This window comes from Cyprinus carpio, chromosome B21 (assembly GCF_018340385.1).
Source record: "Cyprinus carpio isolate SPL01 chromosome B21, ASM1834038v1, whole genome shotgun sequence".
In the NCBI taxonomy this organism is placed as follows: Eukaryota; Metazoa; Chordata; class Actinopteri; order Cypriniformes; family Cyprinidae; genus Cyprinus; species Cyprinus carpio.
This window is the reverse complement of record NC_056617.1, coordinates 16738263-16753984: the sequence shown is the minus strand read 5'-3', so window position 1 is coordinate 16753984 and position 15722 is coordinate 16738263. Positions and strand designations below refer to the sequence as shown.

Genomic DNA, 15722 nt, shown 5'->3' with positions numbered 1-15722 from the left:
TATTACCTCAAAATTATTTCAGCACCTTGGTCAGCAGCACATGTGTCATATAACTCTAAACAGCCTTTTTTACATCTTTTGATGCAAATACCTCTGTAGTGGGGTTGAAGGCATTCCTCGAACAGAGATTATAGCTCAAGCCTTTTATATATAAATGTTTTGAAATAACAATCTCTAATTTGTCTCATTACAATGCTAAAGACTGAACAGCATTACAAACACAGTGAGTTGAGCTGCTCAGACAGTGAAATCAATAGTAACCAGCTCAATAGTAGTTCAATAGTTTATAAAGGCAACTGACACAGTCCCACTTATTAGTTAAATACACTGTTACCCATATTTTCAGATCTATTTGGTTAAATCCTTGTTAAATTTTCTTAACTTTAAATCAATTAAAAGGCCTTAATCATAACATGGAAGATTAATGATAACAGGACAACTTTGTAGTAATCATTGATTTTTTTTTTTTTTTCAGACTAAACAAACAGGGGGTGGTTGACTTTTGGAGCCATCGATCGGCAAAGATATCTGAGCTGTCCTCCGTCGTTCTTTTTACACTGGTGATTCTAGAGCATTTTAGGCACTCGCTGTTGACACATGTGCCATAAAAAATGAAATTTGTTATCTTATTGTGCCTTGTTTTGCCGACTTGTTTCGCTGCAGAAGGTAAGTGTCCCACAGTCTGCTTCGTTATTATTAAAATACTGGTTTATTTTTCTTGAGCTTTCAAAAAATTCACCTTTTCTGCATTTTCCACAGAAACATGCGTGGGACGCTGTCAGAGTGGCTTTGATCCTACAAAGAAATGCCAGTGTGATAAAATGTGCAAGTACTATGGAAGCTGCTGTGTGGATTTCGACAGTGCTTGTCGAAAAAAAAGTAAGAACTTGTAAGAATGTATATTCAAATAGTGATAAATGTTAAAATTGTATTGATGCATTTTAATATACACTTTGATAATATATTAATATATAAATCATTTATTCCTGTGATTGCAAAGGTGAATTCTAATATGCTGATTTGATACTCAAGAAACATTTCTTATTATGATCAATTCTGAAAATAGCTGCTCTCCTAATATTTTTGTGGAAACCATGACACATTTTTTTCTTCAAGTTTTTTGATGAATAGAAAGTTCAAAATAACTTCATTTATATGAAATAAAAAAGAAAATGTAACATTGTACAAGCCTATACTGTCACTTTAGATCAATTTAATGTGTCATAAAAAAAAACAACAAAAACAAAAAAACCTGCTGACACCAAACATTTGAATGGCAGTGTATATTTGTATTTGAATATGCTGAATGTTCTATTAGCTAAAGTGTTTATTATGTATGTATGTATGTATTCATTTATATTTTACTATAGAACTTTCTAGTATTCTAGCTTATTAAACAGAGACAACTGGTATGGGATGATTTCCAAGTGTAAACATTGTGGTGCTCTCAAAACATTGCTGTGTTTGTTTAAGCAGCTGGAACAGTCCTACACTGCAACACTAGCTCATCCAATGGTGTAAGTTTGGGGAGGGGCTTTCTGTCTAGTCTGACCAATGGCAGTCAAGGGGAGGGTTTGGGAAACCTGTTTACAATTAGGTTGTGCATCTACTTTGGCCACTTTAGGCCCTGTGGACTTAACCCTGACATAACTTCTCTGTGAAATTAACTTTTAAAACACAATTAAACATATACTATACACATACATAATGCCTGAGTAAAAGAAAAGAAAGACAAAAATTAAATAAAACACACTGAAATAAAAGAAGACATTTTCTGATTAATCCAGAGACCTAAACCATCTCTGATTAAAAATATTGGCCTGCAGAATCTTGAAATTCCACCTGCATTTCTTCATGTAACCAAATTTACAACTTGACTGGAAACGATTCACAGTAAAAAATCCTGTTCACAGGTGATATTTAACCTGATTTTGCTTTGTTTTGTTCACACATCACATGTGTCTTATCTAATGCATGCACTTCAATGACCCCAATTACCCTCTTGTTAAACAAGTACACTAACCTTTGATAAAACGTTATTACTTGCAAAATTGTTTGTTGTTGGGAAAATGAACCGTGGTACATTTAAATGTCAGTGACAAGGGTAAAACAATATCTAATAATATATTTTCATTAATATCAACCCATAGGACAGACAAATTGTCTGAAATTCAGTTTGGTGACAAAAAGTACACGTTTCACTTTTAAAGAAATAGTTCACCCATAAATGAAAATTTGCTAAAAAATTTACTCATAGCCAGCTATGAGGTCACTGAGTTCAGGAACTCTGTACATTTTTTATGTTCAAAAATAAAATTTGTTCTCTGAATGACTAATTTGCTGTTGAATGTCTGTATGTATAATTCAGTTTAATTCAGAATGTTTAGTGTCCGTGGTATAAAAATTATCGTTGCAAGATGCTGGCGGAGTGAACGAGGCTTGAGAGAGTTGTGAGTGAGGGCACAGACGCAGCTATTGAAAGTGTTTTTTTGACTTGTCCTTTCCACTTAAAGGGTTAGTTCACCCAAAAATGAAATTACCCCATGATTTACTCACCCTCAAGCCATCCTAGGTGTACATGACATTCTTCTTTCAGACGAATACAATCAGAGTTATATTAAATAATATCCAGGTTAATCCATGCTTTATAATGGGAGTGTATGGTAGCCCAAAATGTTATATTAATAAAGGCCTTCTGAAGCGACGCAATGCATTTGTGTAGAAAAAAATATCCATATTTACAACTTTATAAATCGCAATCTCTAGCTTCCGCTAACTGTCGTACACACGAGAGAGTGGCGTCCAGCAGATGATGTAGGATGCAGGCAAATGTAGTGGTGAACGCAGAAGTGACGAGTGTGGAAGCACAGGGGAGAGAGCAAAACAAATCAACGTTCACAAATTAGTAGTACAAAACAAGGATTTGTAAAGAAAAATGTCAGAGGATTTCGATATAAGCCAAGAGGACACTGGTTTTCCTTTGCTGTTAACAAAACTTGTTTCTCGCGAGACTTGCATATTTTCACCAGACCTTATGCTACGCCTACACCCTATGTCATTCGCTGGAGCTTCTCTTTCGTGAATGCGCGTACGACAGTTAGTGGAAGCTTGAGATTAAGGTTTATAAAGTTGTAAATATGGATATTTTTCTTACACAAATGTATTGCGTCATTTCAGAAGACCTTTATTAACCACCAAGAGCCAAGTGGACTCCTTTTATAATGGATGAGTGCAATTTTATGGACTTCAAATTTTGGGCTACCACCAACTCCCATTATAAAGCATGAATTAGCCTGGACATTTTTCTTTTATATAATTTCAATTGTATTCGTCTGAAAGAAGAATGTCATATACACTGATGGCTTGAGGGTGAGTAAATCATGGGGTAATTTTCATTTTTGGGCGAATTATACCTTTAATTTGATACTTTAGAAAGTTAATAAAGTAGGAAGTTGTGGTTTAGGGTCAGCAATATCTTTATCTTATCTAATTTACTAAAGATTTGAAATAATTTTGGTTTATTTTTATTTATACAGTATATAGGTTTTTGTTTATTTTAATAGCAATATCTGGCAACATCGCATCGCCAGCAATGGCAGTAAACAAAAAAGTCAATGGACTGGTTACTGCTGACAAGATACAACATTCAGTAAGGGAAACATAAATAAATCATAATATTATCTGTCAGAAACATTATCAACGAACTCAAAAACTTTAAAAGAAATACGCAAAAAAAATAAATAACACAATGAAATGAAATACGCAAACACTAGAAGTCTATGTTAAGTCATTCAGTATAGTAGTTAGATTTTCACAAATCACACTATATAAACATTCATAATAGCACTAGACAAAGTTATCAGCTATATAATGGTTATAAATAAAAACTATAACAGCAATATGTATGGTTGCATCAATAATAATTGATAAAATTATCCAACCCATAAATATAGTATGTATTAACAAATTTTGAAGTAATAAATAATACATTTAAAAATGATCATCCCTCCAAAACAAAGAAAACATCTTTCACAAACATCTAAATTTCTGTCTCTTTTAAAGTTTTAATATTGTATATAATTAGTTGTATTTATAGGGATTATTATAGCACAATTCTATAATAAGGGGGTTATTACAGAAACCCCCTGGACCTCACTAATTTTCAGAACCTGGCTACGGCCATGCCCAGGATGTTGATGAGTTTGGAGAATTTGGAGAAATTTAGAAATTCCAGTGGATCCTCTGCAGTGAATGGGTGCCATCAGAGTCCAAACAGCTGATTAAAAACATCCCAATAATCCACAAGTAATTCACACAACTCCAGTCCATCAATTAACATCTTGTAAAGTAAAAAGTTGCATGTAATAAACAAATCCATCATTATGATGATTTTTACTTCAAACCGTTGCTTCCGTCCACTATCCATTATATTGCTTTCTCTAGGAAAAAAATATGTCTCATCTGAATCAGGAGTGAAATATACACAGATCATGCAATTTTTATAAACCAAAACCTTTCTAAACAAACAGTTCCAGACAAATATGTCAGTGAATTCTGATGGGACAACAGGGGATGGACATTTTCACTGGAGGAAATGCTTTTATTATGCATTTTGGTTAAAGTTAAAATGCCTTAAAGATTTGTTTACCTACTGCTTTTCACTTCACAAGACATTAACTGATGGACTGGAGTGGTGTGGATTACTTGTGGATTATTGTGATGTTTTTATCAACTGTTTGGACTCTCATTCTGACGGCACCCATTCACTGCAGTGTATTCATTGGTGAGCAAGTGATGTAATGTTAAATTTCTCCAAATCTGCTCTGATGAACAAACAAACTCATCTACATCTTGAATAGCTTTTTAATATCTTAGTAATGGAAAGAGAACCAGACATTGTGAAAATGCTGTACTATTTGAATGTTATAATTTCTTCCTCAGTTTCCCGTGGTGACATGTTTGATGTACATGAGGATGATCTAACCTCTTCTGTGTCACCGACTGAAGAATCAAATGTGACAGCCACCACTGCTCCGCTCCGAACCACCAAAAGTTCCCCTCCTATGTCTCCTTCAGTTCCACCTGATCCAGAAGCCGTCACCTGTAGTGGCCGCACCTTTGACGCCTTCATGCAGCTGAAGAATGGTTCAATCTACGCGTTTAGAGGTGAGTTTAGAGGCTGAATAGAATTACTATGCATTTTCCTCAGTTCAAGTTCAGGCTGGCTACACAGTGCTTTCTTCATTTGTCTTCTAGGGGACTATTTCTTTGAGTTAGATGACAAATCTGTCATGCCTGGGTATCCCAAACTCATCAAGGATGTGTGGGGCATCTCCGGTCCAATTGATGCTGCTTTCACACGCATCAACTGCCAGGGAAAAACATATATATTCAAGGTCTGTGTACATCAGGTTAAATATTTAAGGGATAGTTCACACAAAAATGAAAATTCTGTCATTAATTACACACCCTCATGTTGTTCCAAACCCGTAAGACCTTCGTTCATCTTTGGACCACAAATTAAGATATTTTTGATGAAATCCGAGAGCTTTCTGACCCTGCGTAGACAGCAATGCAACTACCACATTCAAGGCCCAAACAGGTAGTAAGGACATCGTTAAAATAGTCCATGTGAAATCATTGGTTCAACCATAATTTTATAAAGCTACGAGAATACTTTTTTTTGTGCACAAAGAAAACAAAAATAATGACTTTATTCAACAATTTCTTCTCTTCTCTGTCAGTCTTTGAAGTGCGTTCATGACTTTGCGCACAAAAAGTATACTCATAGCTTCATAAAATTAAGGTTGAACCACTGATGTCACATGGACTGTTTTATCAAGGTTCTCACTACCTTTTTGGGCCTTGAACATGTCAGTTCCATTGCTGTCTATGCAGGGACAGAGAGCTCTCGGATTTCATCAAAAATATCTTAATTTGTTTTCTGAAGATAACTGAAGGTCTTACAGGTTTGGAACTGCATGAGGGTGAATAATTAATGATAGAATTTTCATTTTGAGTGAACTTTCCCTTTAAGGGTTGATTGACTTATTTGAACACTTATTTTATTAAAAGTCTCTTATGCAACCAACATACTGGGGAAAAAAATCAAAGGAGGAAATCATGTCATAGACGGGACCCCTGCATACTCTTATAATTGTGTTTCAAGGTCAACAATTCTATAAAAATATCAGATAATCTGACATTTTTATGACAAGGCAAGGTTAGTTCAGGATGTAAAATTACATGTGGTGCGACTTTACAAACACTTAATAATAATGATGAGTTAATGACACATGATATTTGTAAAATTACTTTTAACCTTGAACAAAATGTTTTTTTTTTCAACTTTTTATTTCTTTTTTATGCAACACATGTAAAAGAACAGAACAGACAGGTCACTAGGGGTATCACATAGCCATTATGTTGTTCATATACAGTTAACTTCATATCAGGGGTTGCTCGTCCAATAGTCTCGGAAGAGAAAGAAAGAGAGGGGGGAAAAATAAAAATAAATAATAATAATAATAATAATAATAAAAACAAAACAAAAAAAAAAATCCACCTGGAGAATATTTGTCAATAAAGGGTTCAAGGTCATCTCATAAAGCATTAAAAGACAAAAAAAAAAAAAAAAAAAGACATTGCAGTCCTCTTACAATAGCTCACTATGTTCTATCCATACTCCTATACTTTAACCATTTTGACCAGTACTTGTAAAATTTATCCATGTTTAATCTTAGAGAGAAGTTGAGTTTCTCCATATCATACATATCTTTTACAATCATTATCCATTATACTTTTGTTGGTGGATTCTCATGCAACCATTTCTTAGTTATTGGTTTTTTTTTACCAGCAACCAATAATAGTTTAAGTACTTATCTTGAGTACTAAAATCAGTTGGTATGTTTCCTAAATATAAGGTACCAAAGCTGTTCTCAATTTCGAATCCCAATATCAGTTTTATTTCAGTGATTACCTCTAACCAATAAGATTGAATTGCTGGACACTTCCAAAGAACAAAATGTTTTTTAAAATATTTCTGAAAATAATTAGGTGTTTACTCATGTGTTTCAACTGTAAGAGAAATATGTTATGGTTACATCACATGACATTATAGAGTCATGATATGTAGACTTTTGTTAAAAATATTAGGCTATATAGGTTTTTCCTAACACATGCATTTTACTTATCACATGCTTTTAAACTAGATAAAAAAATATTCTCCTTTTTTAAAAATATTTATTTATCATGGACACAATGTATATACTGGTTTGAACAACACTAAAATATTTAGAACTACTGATATTTCACTGCATGCTGAATCACAGGGTAACAAGTACTGGCGTTTTGATGGTGACGTCTTGGATGAAGATTATCCAAGAGACATATCCGTGGGCTTTGAGAAGATTCCAGATGATATTGATGCTGCATTTGCAATCCCGGCTCCAGGCCATCACGGAAAGGAAAAAGTGTATTTTTTTAAAGGTAATAAAGGTCAAAATAGATTGCTGCAAAGTGGATGTATTTTTATAGGCCAAAACCAGAAACAAGTTAGCATTTTAGCACTTCTGGTTCAATTGTCCTGAAGTCAGTAGGTTTTTTGAATGGGTTTTTATGCCTGAAATAAGGTTTGTGGTAAACACAAGCTCGAGATATTTTCAAGTTTTATTCAAGACAGTAAAATCAGTAATACCCCCATTTTACTAGCATGTGGCTAAATAGGAATACAGAGATTGCCTTAAACTTTTGTTGGTTACAGAGCTTTTTGAGGGAATTGGGGTGATACTTACTTTTGGGTTGGACTAAAAAATACATCAGCAGCACTCCATAGGTTGAAAATATGGTTGTGCACCTTAGGAAATAGATTTCTTCAATATTTAATGTTTCCTTTGTTCCCACAGGAGAGCAGTACTACCAATATGAGTTCAAACACCAGCCTTCCCATGAAGAATGTAACCGCATGACCAAATCCTCACCCTCTGTTGCCTTCACACGTTATACAAATCTGTACTGTGACTTGGATAATGTGTTTGATCTGCTCTTTCAAGACAGTAAGTGTGTGTGCATATGTTGTTTAAGCAGAGGTTTTAATAAATGTCCGGTTTGCTGAATTATTCCCCGTCCATCCAGTTCACGGGCATCACAAAGGGCCACGTTTAATTTCCAAAGACTGGATTGGCATCAAACCTCCCATAGATGCAGCAATGGTTGGCCGACTGTACGTCAGCCCTGGTCCCTCACCGTCTCCAGCCACCGGCCTGAGCAGGGGCCGAACTGGACGGAGAAAGAAGACCAGGGGTCGAGGAGTCAGAGTGAGCCGATCGCTGTTCTGGGAAGACTTTGGATTGGACTATGAGGAAAGGTTTGTTAATTACTGAGGTTTGTTAAAAGGACATTTGCATAGATGTATACCTTGTTAATTTATAGTGGATTAATAGATTATACGGTATGTTTAAATATGTGTTATTTAGGTATTATGGAGCAGAGAAGCGTGGTAAAAAACAGAAAAAAGGACGTGGAAGACGTCCATTTTGGTTTGACATGAGCTATGACCCGGATGACTACATAGATATGGAGATTGTCCAAGAAAAGGCCACACCTGTGCAGAATGTCTACTTCTTTAAGAAAGGTACTTCAGACAAAGATGTTCTGTTGATTCTCCTTTTAAGGTAAATCATTAAAAAAAATCTGTTTAAAACTGTGTTCTTGTCTTACCCTGACTCACTATGGTAAGTCTAGAATAATGAATTAATATTTTGAGCAGCTGGGCCAGGTTTGGCTAAAAAAATTCATATTCACATCATGAAAAATGTCTCAGGTTACGCATGTAAGAATGGTTCCCTGAGAAAGGGAAAGAAACGCTGCATCCCTGAGAGGGCGCTTTTGGGGAATGTTTTCAGCATGACTGGTGTCTGAAGCATGAGTATAAAAGGGCACCTGTAAAATACGTCATCTACTTCTTGTCTGAAGGAGACCTGCAGGAATTACTGAAGCATGGCAAAGGGATGCAGCTTCTTATCCCCTTCTCAGGGAACCATGGTTACAAGCGTAACCTGAGAAGTTCCCTTTCGAATGGGAACTTTACACTGCATCCCCTAGAGGGGGCGCTTTTGGGGAACAGAATACCCATGCCGCCATGCTGAAGGGATGAGTGCCTAAATGACTGAACTAAGTCAAAGACTCAGAGGGGTCCTCACCCCTGTTCCAGCAAAGCCATAGACCAAAGCTTCTCAAAAAAAGGAGGCCTTCACAGGAGAAAGGAAGCCTAATTATGCTCTTATTGAGGCCAGCAACCAAGAAGGCTCACAGAGAGCCTAGCACTCAGAGCCAGCTGGCCCATGAAGCTCTGCAGAGTGGAGGCCATATCACCCTGGAGCTCAAGACCGGTTGCCCACTGAAGCTAAGCAGGGCTGAGCCTGGTCAGTACCTGGATGGGAGACCTCCTGGGAAAACTAGGTTGCTGCTGGAAGAGGTGCTAGTGAGGCCATCAGGGGGTGCTCACCCTGTGGTTTGGGTGGGTCCTAATGCCCAAGTACAGTGATGGGGTCACTGTACTGTAACAAAGCACCGTCCTTTGGATGTTAAACCGAGGTCCTGACCCTCTGTGGTCATTAAAAAATTTTGAAGAGTAGAGGTGTGACCTCGGCATCCTGGCCAAATTTGCCCATTGCCCTCTGACCACCATGGCCTCCTAACAATCCCCATACACTGATTGGCTTCATCACTCTGTCTCCTCTCCACCAATAATCTGGTGTGTGGTGGGTGTTCTGGCGCAATATGGCTGCCGTCGCATCATCCAGGTGGATGCTGCACACTGGTGGGGGATAAGGAGATACCCCCTGACAATGTAAAGTGCTTTGAGTGCCTAGAAAAGCGCTATATAAATGTAAGGAATTATTAATTATTATTAAATACAACACCTTTCAAATGAGAGGCAGCCTAGCAACACTCCATTCCACCTAGCCAATACCTAGCCGAGCTCTAGGAGAAGAAGCCTCAGCATGACAACTCTCTACAACGAGAGGAGACCTACTACAACCCACACACAGGAAAATTTGCAAGGAGACGCACAGAGAGCCTACAACCTGAAAAATTATGACATAGTGGAACTCTGGCACGTGGATACCTCATTGAAGTTAACTCTCTGTAGTGAGAAGAGGCCTGATGACACTCGAAGTAGATGGCCAAGCTCTAGGAGCAGAGGCCTCAGCATGATGACTCTCTGAAATAAAAGGAGGCATAACTACACCCCACGAACAGGACATTTTATGAGGAGGCTCACAAAGAGCCTACCACTCACAGAACATGTCCTAGCAGAGCTCTGGGAAGTGGAAGCCTCAATGAGATAACTCTCTATTGCGAGAGGAGGCCTGAAGACGCTCACAGTAGATGGCCGAGCTCTAGGAGCGGAGGCCTAAGCATGACGACTCTCTAAAATGAGAGGAGGCCTAACTATACCCCACACTCAGGACATCTTGTATGGAGGCTCACAGAGAGCCTACAACTCACAGATTCTGCCTAACTACACCCTATCCTAGCGAAGCTTTGGTAAGCAGAGGCCTGACAATACTCGCAGTAGATGGCCAAGCTCTAGGAGCGGAGGCCTCAACATGATGACCCTCTAAGCAAGAGGAGGCCTTATTATGTCCCATGCTCAGGACATCTTGTTATGAGGCCCAAAGAGAGCCTACAACTCACAGATTCTGTCCTAGCAGAGCTATGGCGTCCTAAGGCCTCAAAGAAAATAACTATCTTAGCGAGAGGAGGCTTGACAATGCTCGCAGTAAATGGACAAACTCAGGGAATCCTATAAGGAGGCTCATAGACAGCCTATAACTTGCAGACAGCCCCACGCATAGGATATCATGCAAGGAGGCTCACAGAAAGCCTACAACTCACAGATGTCATCATCATAGGTCCAGCTTCGGGCCAGAAAAAGTAAGTAAGTAAGTAAGTAACTTACATACTACTTACAGAAAAAGTGCAAAAGTGCATCATTGCCTCCACCTAACCGTAGTCAGGGTATTGGGGGTGGGGGGAGCACGAGAAGCGGTGTTCTTGCCTCAAATCCTCAGACTGGGATGGGCCAACCCACTTTATGGCTTGAGTATTGGCCCTGGACCGGTGCGGCATAATGTTTTTAAAAGCAGAAGAGCCACAGATGTCTCTCCATAGCCACCATCGGGAAAGAAAGGAAAAAAGGAAAGGACGTGACGTGGGGCATACTTGGAATTTGAGCTCTGCATTTAACCCATCCAAGTCCGTGAAGTAGTGAACAAACATGGACACTCACACACAGGGAACACACACCCGGAGCAGTGGGCAGCCAATGCTGTGGCACCTAGGGAGCAGTTGGGGATTCGGTGCCTTGCTCAAGGGTCTCACCTCAGTCATGGTTTTGAGGGTGGAGAAAGTGCTGGGTATTCCCTCCCCCCGCCGACAATCCCTGCCAGACCTGAGACTCGAACCCAAGACCTTCCGGTTACAAGTCCGACTCTCTATCCATAAGGCCATGACTGCCTCCATCAACCAATCAACCGCAGTGACAAATCTGTGGTACAGTGCAGCTCCACCACCGCCTCCAGGGGGAGTCCCTGGCCTTGGTCCAGGTCCTTCAGCAGGTCAGCCTGGTAGGCTTGCAGCATGGCCATTGTGTGCAAAGCCGTTGCAGCCTGACCCACTGTTGCATATGCGCTGCCATTCAGCCATGATGTAACACGCAGTGGGTTAGTCGGCAGAAATGGCATCTTCAATGCGGGCACCTCACCAACCGAGAAATAGGGCATTGACACATAACGATATTCCTCAATCCCAAATGAGAATAATTCATAACTTTCTCAAATTCATCGACAAACTCCACCTGTGAACCCCACAATTGCAGTCTCCTACTCTCCTCAGGTGTCAAGAAATGCTGACATGGATAAACAGATATTTGAAAGTTCGCAGTGCTAGTGCTTGCCATAGTTGCCTTGATTAGAAACACACAAACAAATGGTCTCCCTGAAGACAAATGTATGATGTATTTTACAGGTGCCCTTTTATACTGTCCCAATGTCAAGTTCATCGTTGTGTTCAGACTCATGCTTCAGACACCGGTCATGCCAAAGACATTCACCAAAAGCACCCTCTAGGGGACGAAGCATAGAGTTCCTATTTGAAACTATTTGAAACTGTTCCTTTGATTGTTCTATACATGAAAGAATCCTAAAAAAAAATTGATCATGGTTTCCGTAGAATTATTAAGCAGCCTACATCGATAATAATAGGAAATGTCTCTTGAGCACCAAGTCAAGTCTTTTTGAAGGTATTTTGAATTAACTATAACAATTATTAAATTAGCAATAACATTTCACAATATTACTGTTTAAATTTATTTTTGATCAAATGAATGCAGCCTTGGGTCAACATTCTTACTGACACCGACACAGTTTAGTGTATATGTTTTATCTTAATAAAACATATAGTATTTGTATTTTTTCAATATTCATATTAATTTTGTGGTATTTCTCCACTAGATAAATATTACAGGGTGGACCTGCAGACTAAACGGATTGACTACGTAAACCCTCCTTACCCAAGATCCATTGGCAAATATTGGCTGGGATGTAAAGAAAAGGACATGTCAGAAAAAAGATAAGAAACAAGATTTCCATATTTGAGTTGATAATAAAGATTTGTTATTGATAATTTTATTGCTTAATTAAATGCCATTTATGAGGATAAATCTTTACCATCAATTTTATAGTTCTCTGAGTATTCCTGATGTATTACTGTCAGGAGCATGGACCTTTTTTATTGTGTGTTGCCCCTGTTTCTGTTCCTGTGTTCCCTTATTTAGTCATGTTCCTGTTCTCATTGTCTCATTATTAGTTGATTCTCCACACTTGTCTGCCCTCGTTAAGTTTAGTATAAATGTGTAGTTTGCCTCATGTTTCCTTGTAGGGCCATGAATGTCTTATTTTTGCCCAGTGTCTCCCTGTTGGCTCATTAAAGACTCTCTTTTTGTGAAATCTCCTTGTTCCCTGGCTCCAGCGAATTGTGACAGTTACACTATAGTAATATCTGACAATAGTTTTGCATGCATTAGGATAAAACTTCTTAAGCTTCTTATTACTATGATTCAGTATGATTTAATGATCTTAATTGAACTTATGAACTGTTTTTCCTTGTTATAAGTATGAAAATACTGAATAATAAACTGTGCAATCAGTATTGTGTTATTTTCTTAATTTGTCATGCTTTGATATGTTTAAAACATCTAGCTAATAAAACCTATATCCTAAAGTAGTACTGTAATACATTGTAAGATGAATATCTGGTTAAGCATGCTGGTCAGCAATTTATAATAAGCAATATTTGGGAAAAATAAATTAAAAAAGCTTTTAAAAAACAATTCATTCAAAGATCTCAATTTATGCTATTATGCAAAACTTGTTTAATCTACAATAAATTAATGTTTTTATTTACTTTGAAAGTGTAACAGATGACCTAATGTATGAAACAAATTTACAGAGATGCAAACGGCATACCTGAATTTAAGCAGAAAGATGTTTATATTATATTACATTATATTATATTATTATTTAATGAGGGATCAACTTTAAGAAACAAAATTAAAAAAGAATTTGTTACCTGAATTTGAGAAAAATTCAAAGAATAATGCATGCCTCAAAGAAGGTTAATGTGATCCAGTTGTATCTTGAAGCATCTTTAAAAAGCTGGTACTGTAGGTTAAGTGTAAGCTTAGTTATAAAGATATGGAAGAAGAAGTTCCTCTGATTTCACATCCTCGTATAAATCCCAATGACAATAACATCCTCTAGTGGCACACAAGAGTGTGGCACTCATAAAACAGCAATATGGAGATATGGCCACTAAAGGTGACTGAGTGTGAGAGTATTGAGCTATGAGTGAACACCACTCCAACGGCTAAATCCCATACACTTCTATACATGTTCATACATACACTCTTAAGAAAAATGGTTCTAAACAGTACCCAGAAAAGGGTTCTTCGGCTTGTAACAATAGCAGAACCCTTTATAGCTAAAAATAAAACTCTTTATATATATCCACAAAAAAAAACATTTTTAAAAAAAAATATATAAACAAAATAAACAACCTAATTAAATTTAATTTATTTTTCATTAATATTAGTATATTAACATATTTATATCATTATAAATATTATCTGTATATATTATTTATTAATACTGTTTTTTACTCCCCTATCTGCCTGTCTGTTAGGGTTTTACATAAAAACAACAACAATATGTCAATGAGGTACTTTTATTTTTTTTAATGACATGTGAATTTGTACCAAAAATGACAGTGCTCTAACAACAGTTATTGGCAGAATACATTAATAAATGACAATTGACATTGAACATAAATCAATACTTAAAGAAGTAAAACAAAATAGAACCTGGAAATAGTGAAATGAAGACCAAGTTCCAGTGTAATACTGTATCATAATAATCCACTATGACCCCAATAACACCATCATTATTATTATTTTTGTGTGACTGAGTGGCCGTTTCTCTCTGCAGATGATGAGGTTGTAGGATGTGACAGCATCTGAAATACACAACTGAGTTACAATGTGTCTCTTTCCATTTGTTTTTGTGAAAACAAAACAAAAAAAGGACCGTAAATTAAATATTTTTGTTACTTAGTGGTGGAGAGAAGTATCCTTAACTGAACAGGGCTGCAATTTACAATTTACAATTTGAAAGTTAAAAGTTATAGACATTTTAAGAAAGAAATCATTTACCTGCTGAGAGTGTGTTGACAGTCTGTGTAGTTGGATAGTTGAACTCTAGAAAATCAGTAGGCCTAATGAGCCATCTTTTTTTAGAGTGTAGTCTCTGTTAGTAATAAATAAGTAATTATTAAACAAATTCTAACTATATGGATTATAAATTAATGTCTCTGTTACTCTGAGACGAGGAGTATCTTCAGCCAGAGCTGCTCACACTTACATGTGATTAAAAATTTAGAGAAAATAACATGTTTGTTTGAAAAACAGATACAATTTTAAACTTAAATTTGTATTTAAATTTAAGAATGTAATAATTTACCTGTGAAGAGTGTGTTGACAGTCTGTAGTTGGATCACTGAACTCCAGAAACGAATGAAGTGCTTTGACAGAACAAAACAAAAGGGTGGGAATAAAGAACCCTAAACCCTGACAGAAAGAACCATTTCAGCATTAAAAGGGCTCTTCAGGATGCTATGGTTCTAAATAGAACTGGTTCTACATGTAAAGAACCTTTAAAGAACCATCTTTTTTTTAGAGTGTAGACAACTGCTGCACAACAACCCAAGACAGGAATGAAAGCATGTGAAGTGTTGGATTTGCAGGGTTTTTTTTTTTTTTTTTTTACACTGGTTATGCGGAAGTGTAACATTTCTGCATTTTAAACACCCTTTGCCTTCAGCAAACTTTGGAGATGTTGAAATAAATATTCTTTTCTCTTGTAGTCCTTCAAGCACTTTTCTTGAGCTGTGACATGTAAGCAAGTACAAGCAAGTGATATCCTCTTACAAAAAGCTAGCTCACTTTTATTAGAGGGCTGTTCTGAATGGGTAAAGTCCCTGTGATAACAAGAGATCCTCTGAAGAATGCTGATAGTTGCAAGTCACATCACGCTCAGCATATTTTCACATTAATATTAACTAACTTTAACTAGAGTAAGAGGGGTAAGATACCCCAGGGTGAA

General features: G+C 37.1%; 1 protein-coding gene across 2 annotated transcripts; it reads left to right on the top strand.

Annotated features, from left to right (window-relative positions):
- Window positions 1-505: 505 nt before the first annotated feature.
- On the top strand, window positions 506-13013 carry LOC109045859 (vitronectin-like). 2 transcript variants are annotated; one of them, XM_042747593.1, is made up of 9 exons: window positions 506-666; window positions 760-879; window positions 4942-5166; window positions 5257-5396; window positions 7332-7488; window positions 7905-8054; window positions 8134-8365; window positions 8475-8632; window positions 12519-13013. In XM_042747593.1, the coding sequence occupies exons 1-9, from the start codon at window positions 612-614 to the stop codon at window positions 12638-12640; spliced, it is 1359 nt and encodes a 452-aa protein (XP_042603527.1). In that variant the 5' UTR covers window positions 506-611; the 3' UTR covers window positions 12641-13013. The 2 variants fall into 2 exon arrangements, with proteins under 2 accessions (XP_042603527.1, XP_042603528.1); XM_042747594.1 differs by lacking the exon at window positions 506-666 and adding an exon at window positions 2848-2849 and having other exon boundaries at window positions 763-879.
- Window positions 13014-15722: the final 2709 nt, after the last annotated feature.

What these genes read in the sequence shown, in the direction of transcription:
- LOC109045859 (XM_042747593.1), top strand. Translation starts at nt 612, where the DNA reads ATGAAATTTGTTATCTTATTGTGCCTTGTTTTGCCGACTTGTTTCGCT. An exon ending in GAAAAACATATATATTCAAG is followed by an intron (nt 5,397 to 7,331) that starts GTCTGTGTACAT and finishes GCTGAATCACAG; the next exon opens with GGTAACAAGTACTGGCGTTT. An exon ending in AAAAGTGTATTTTTTTAAAG is followed by an intron (nt 7,489 to 7,904) that starts GTAATAAAGGTC and finishes TTGTTCCCACAG; the next exon opens with GAGAGCAGTACTACCAATAT.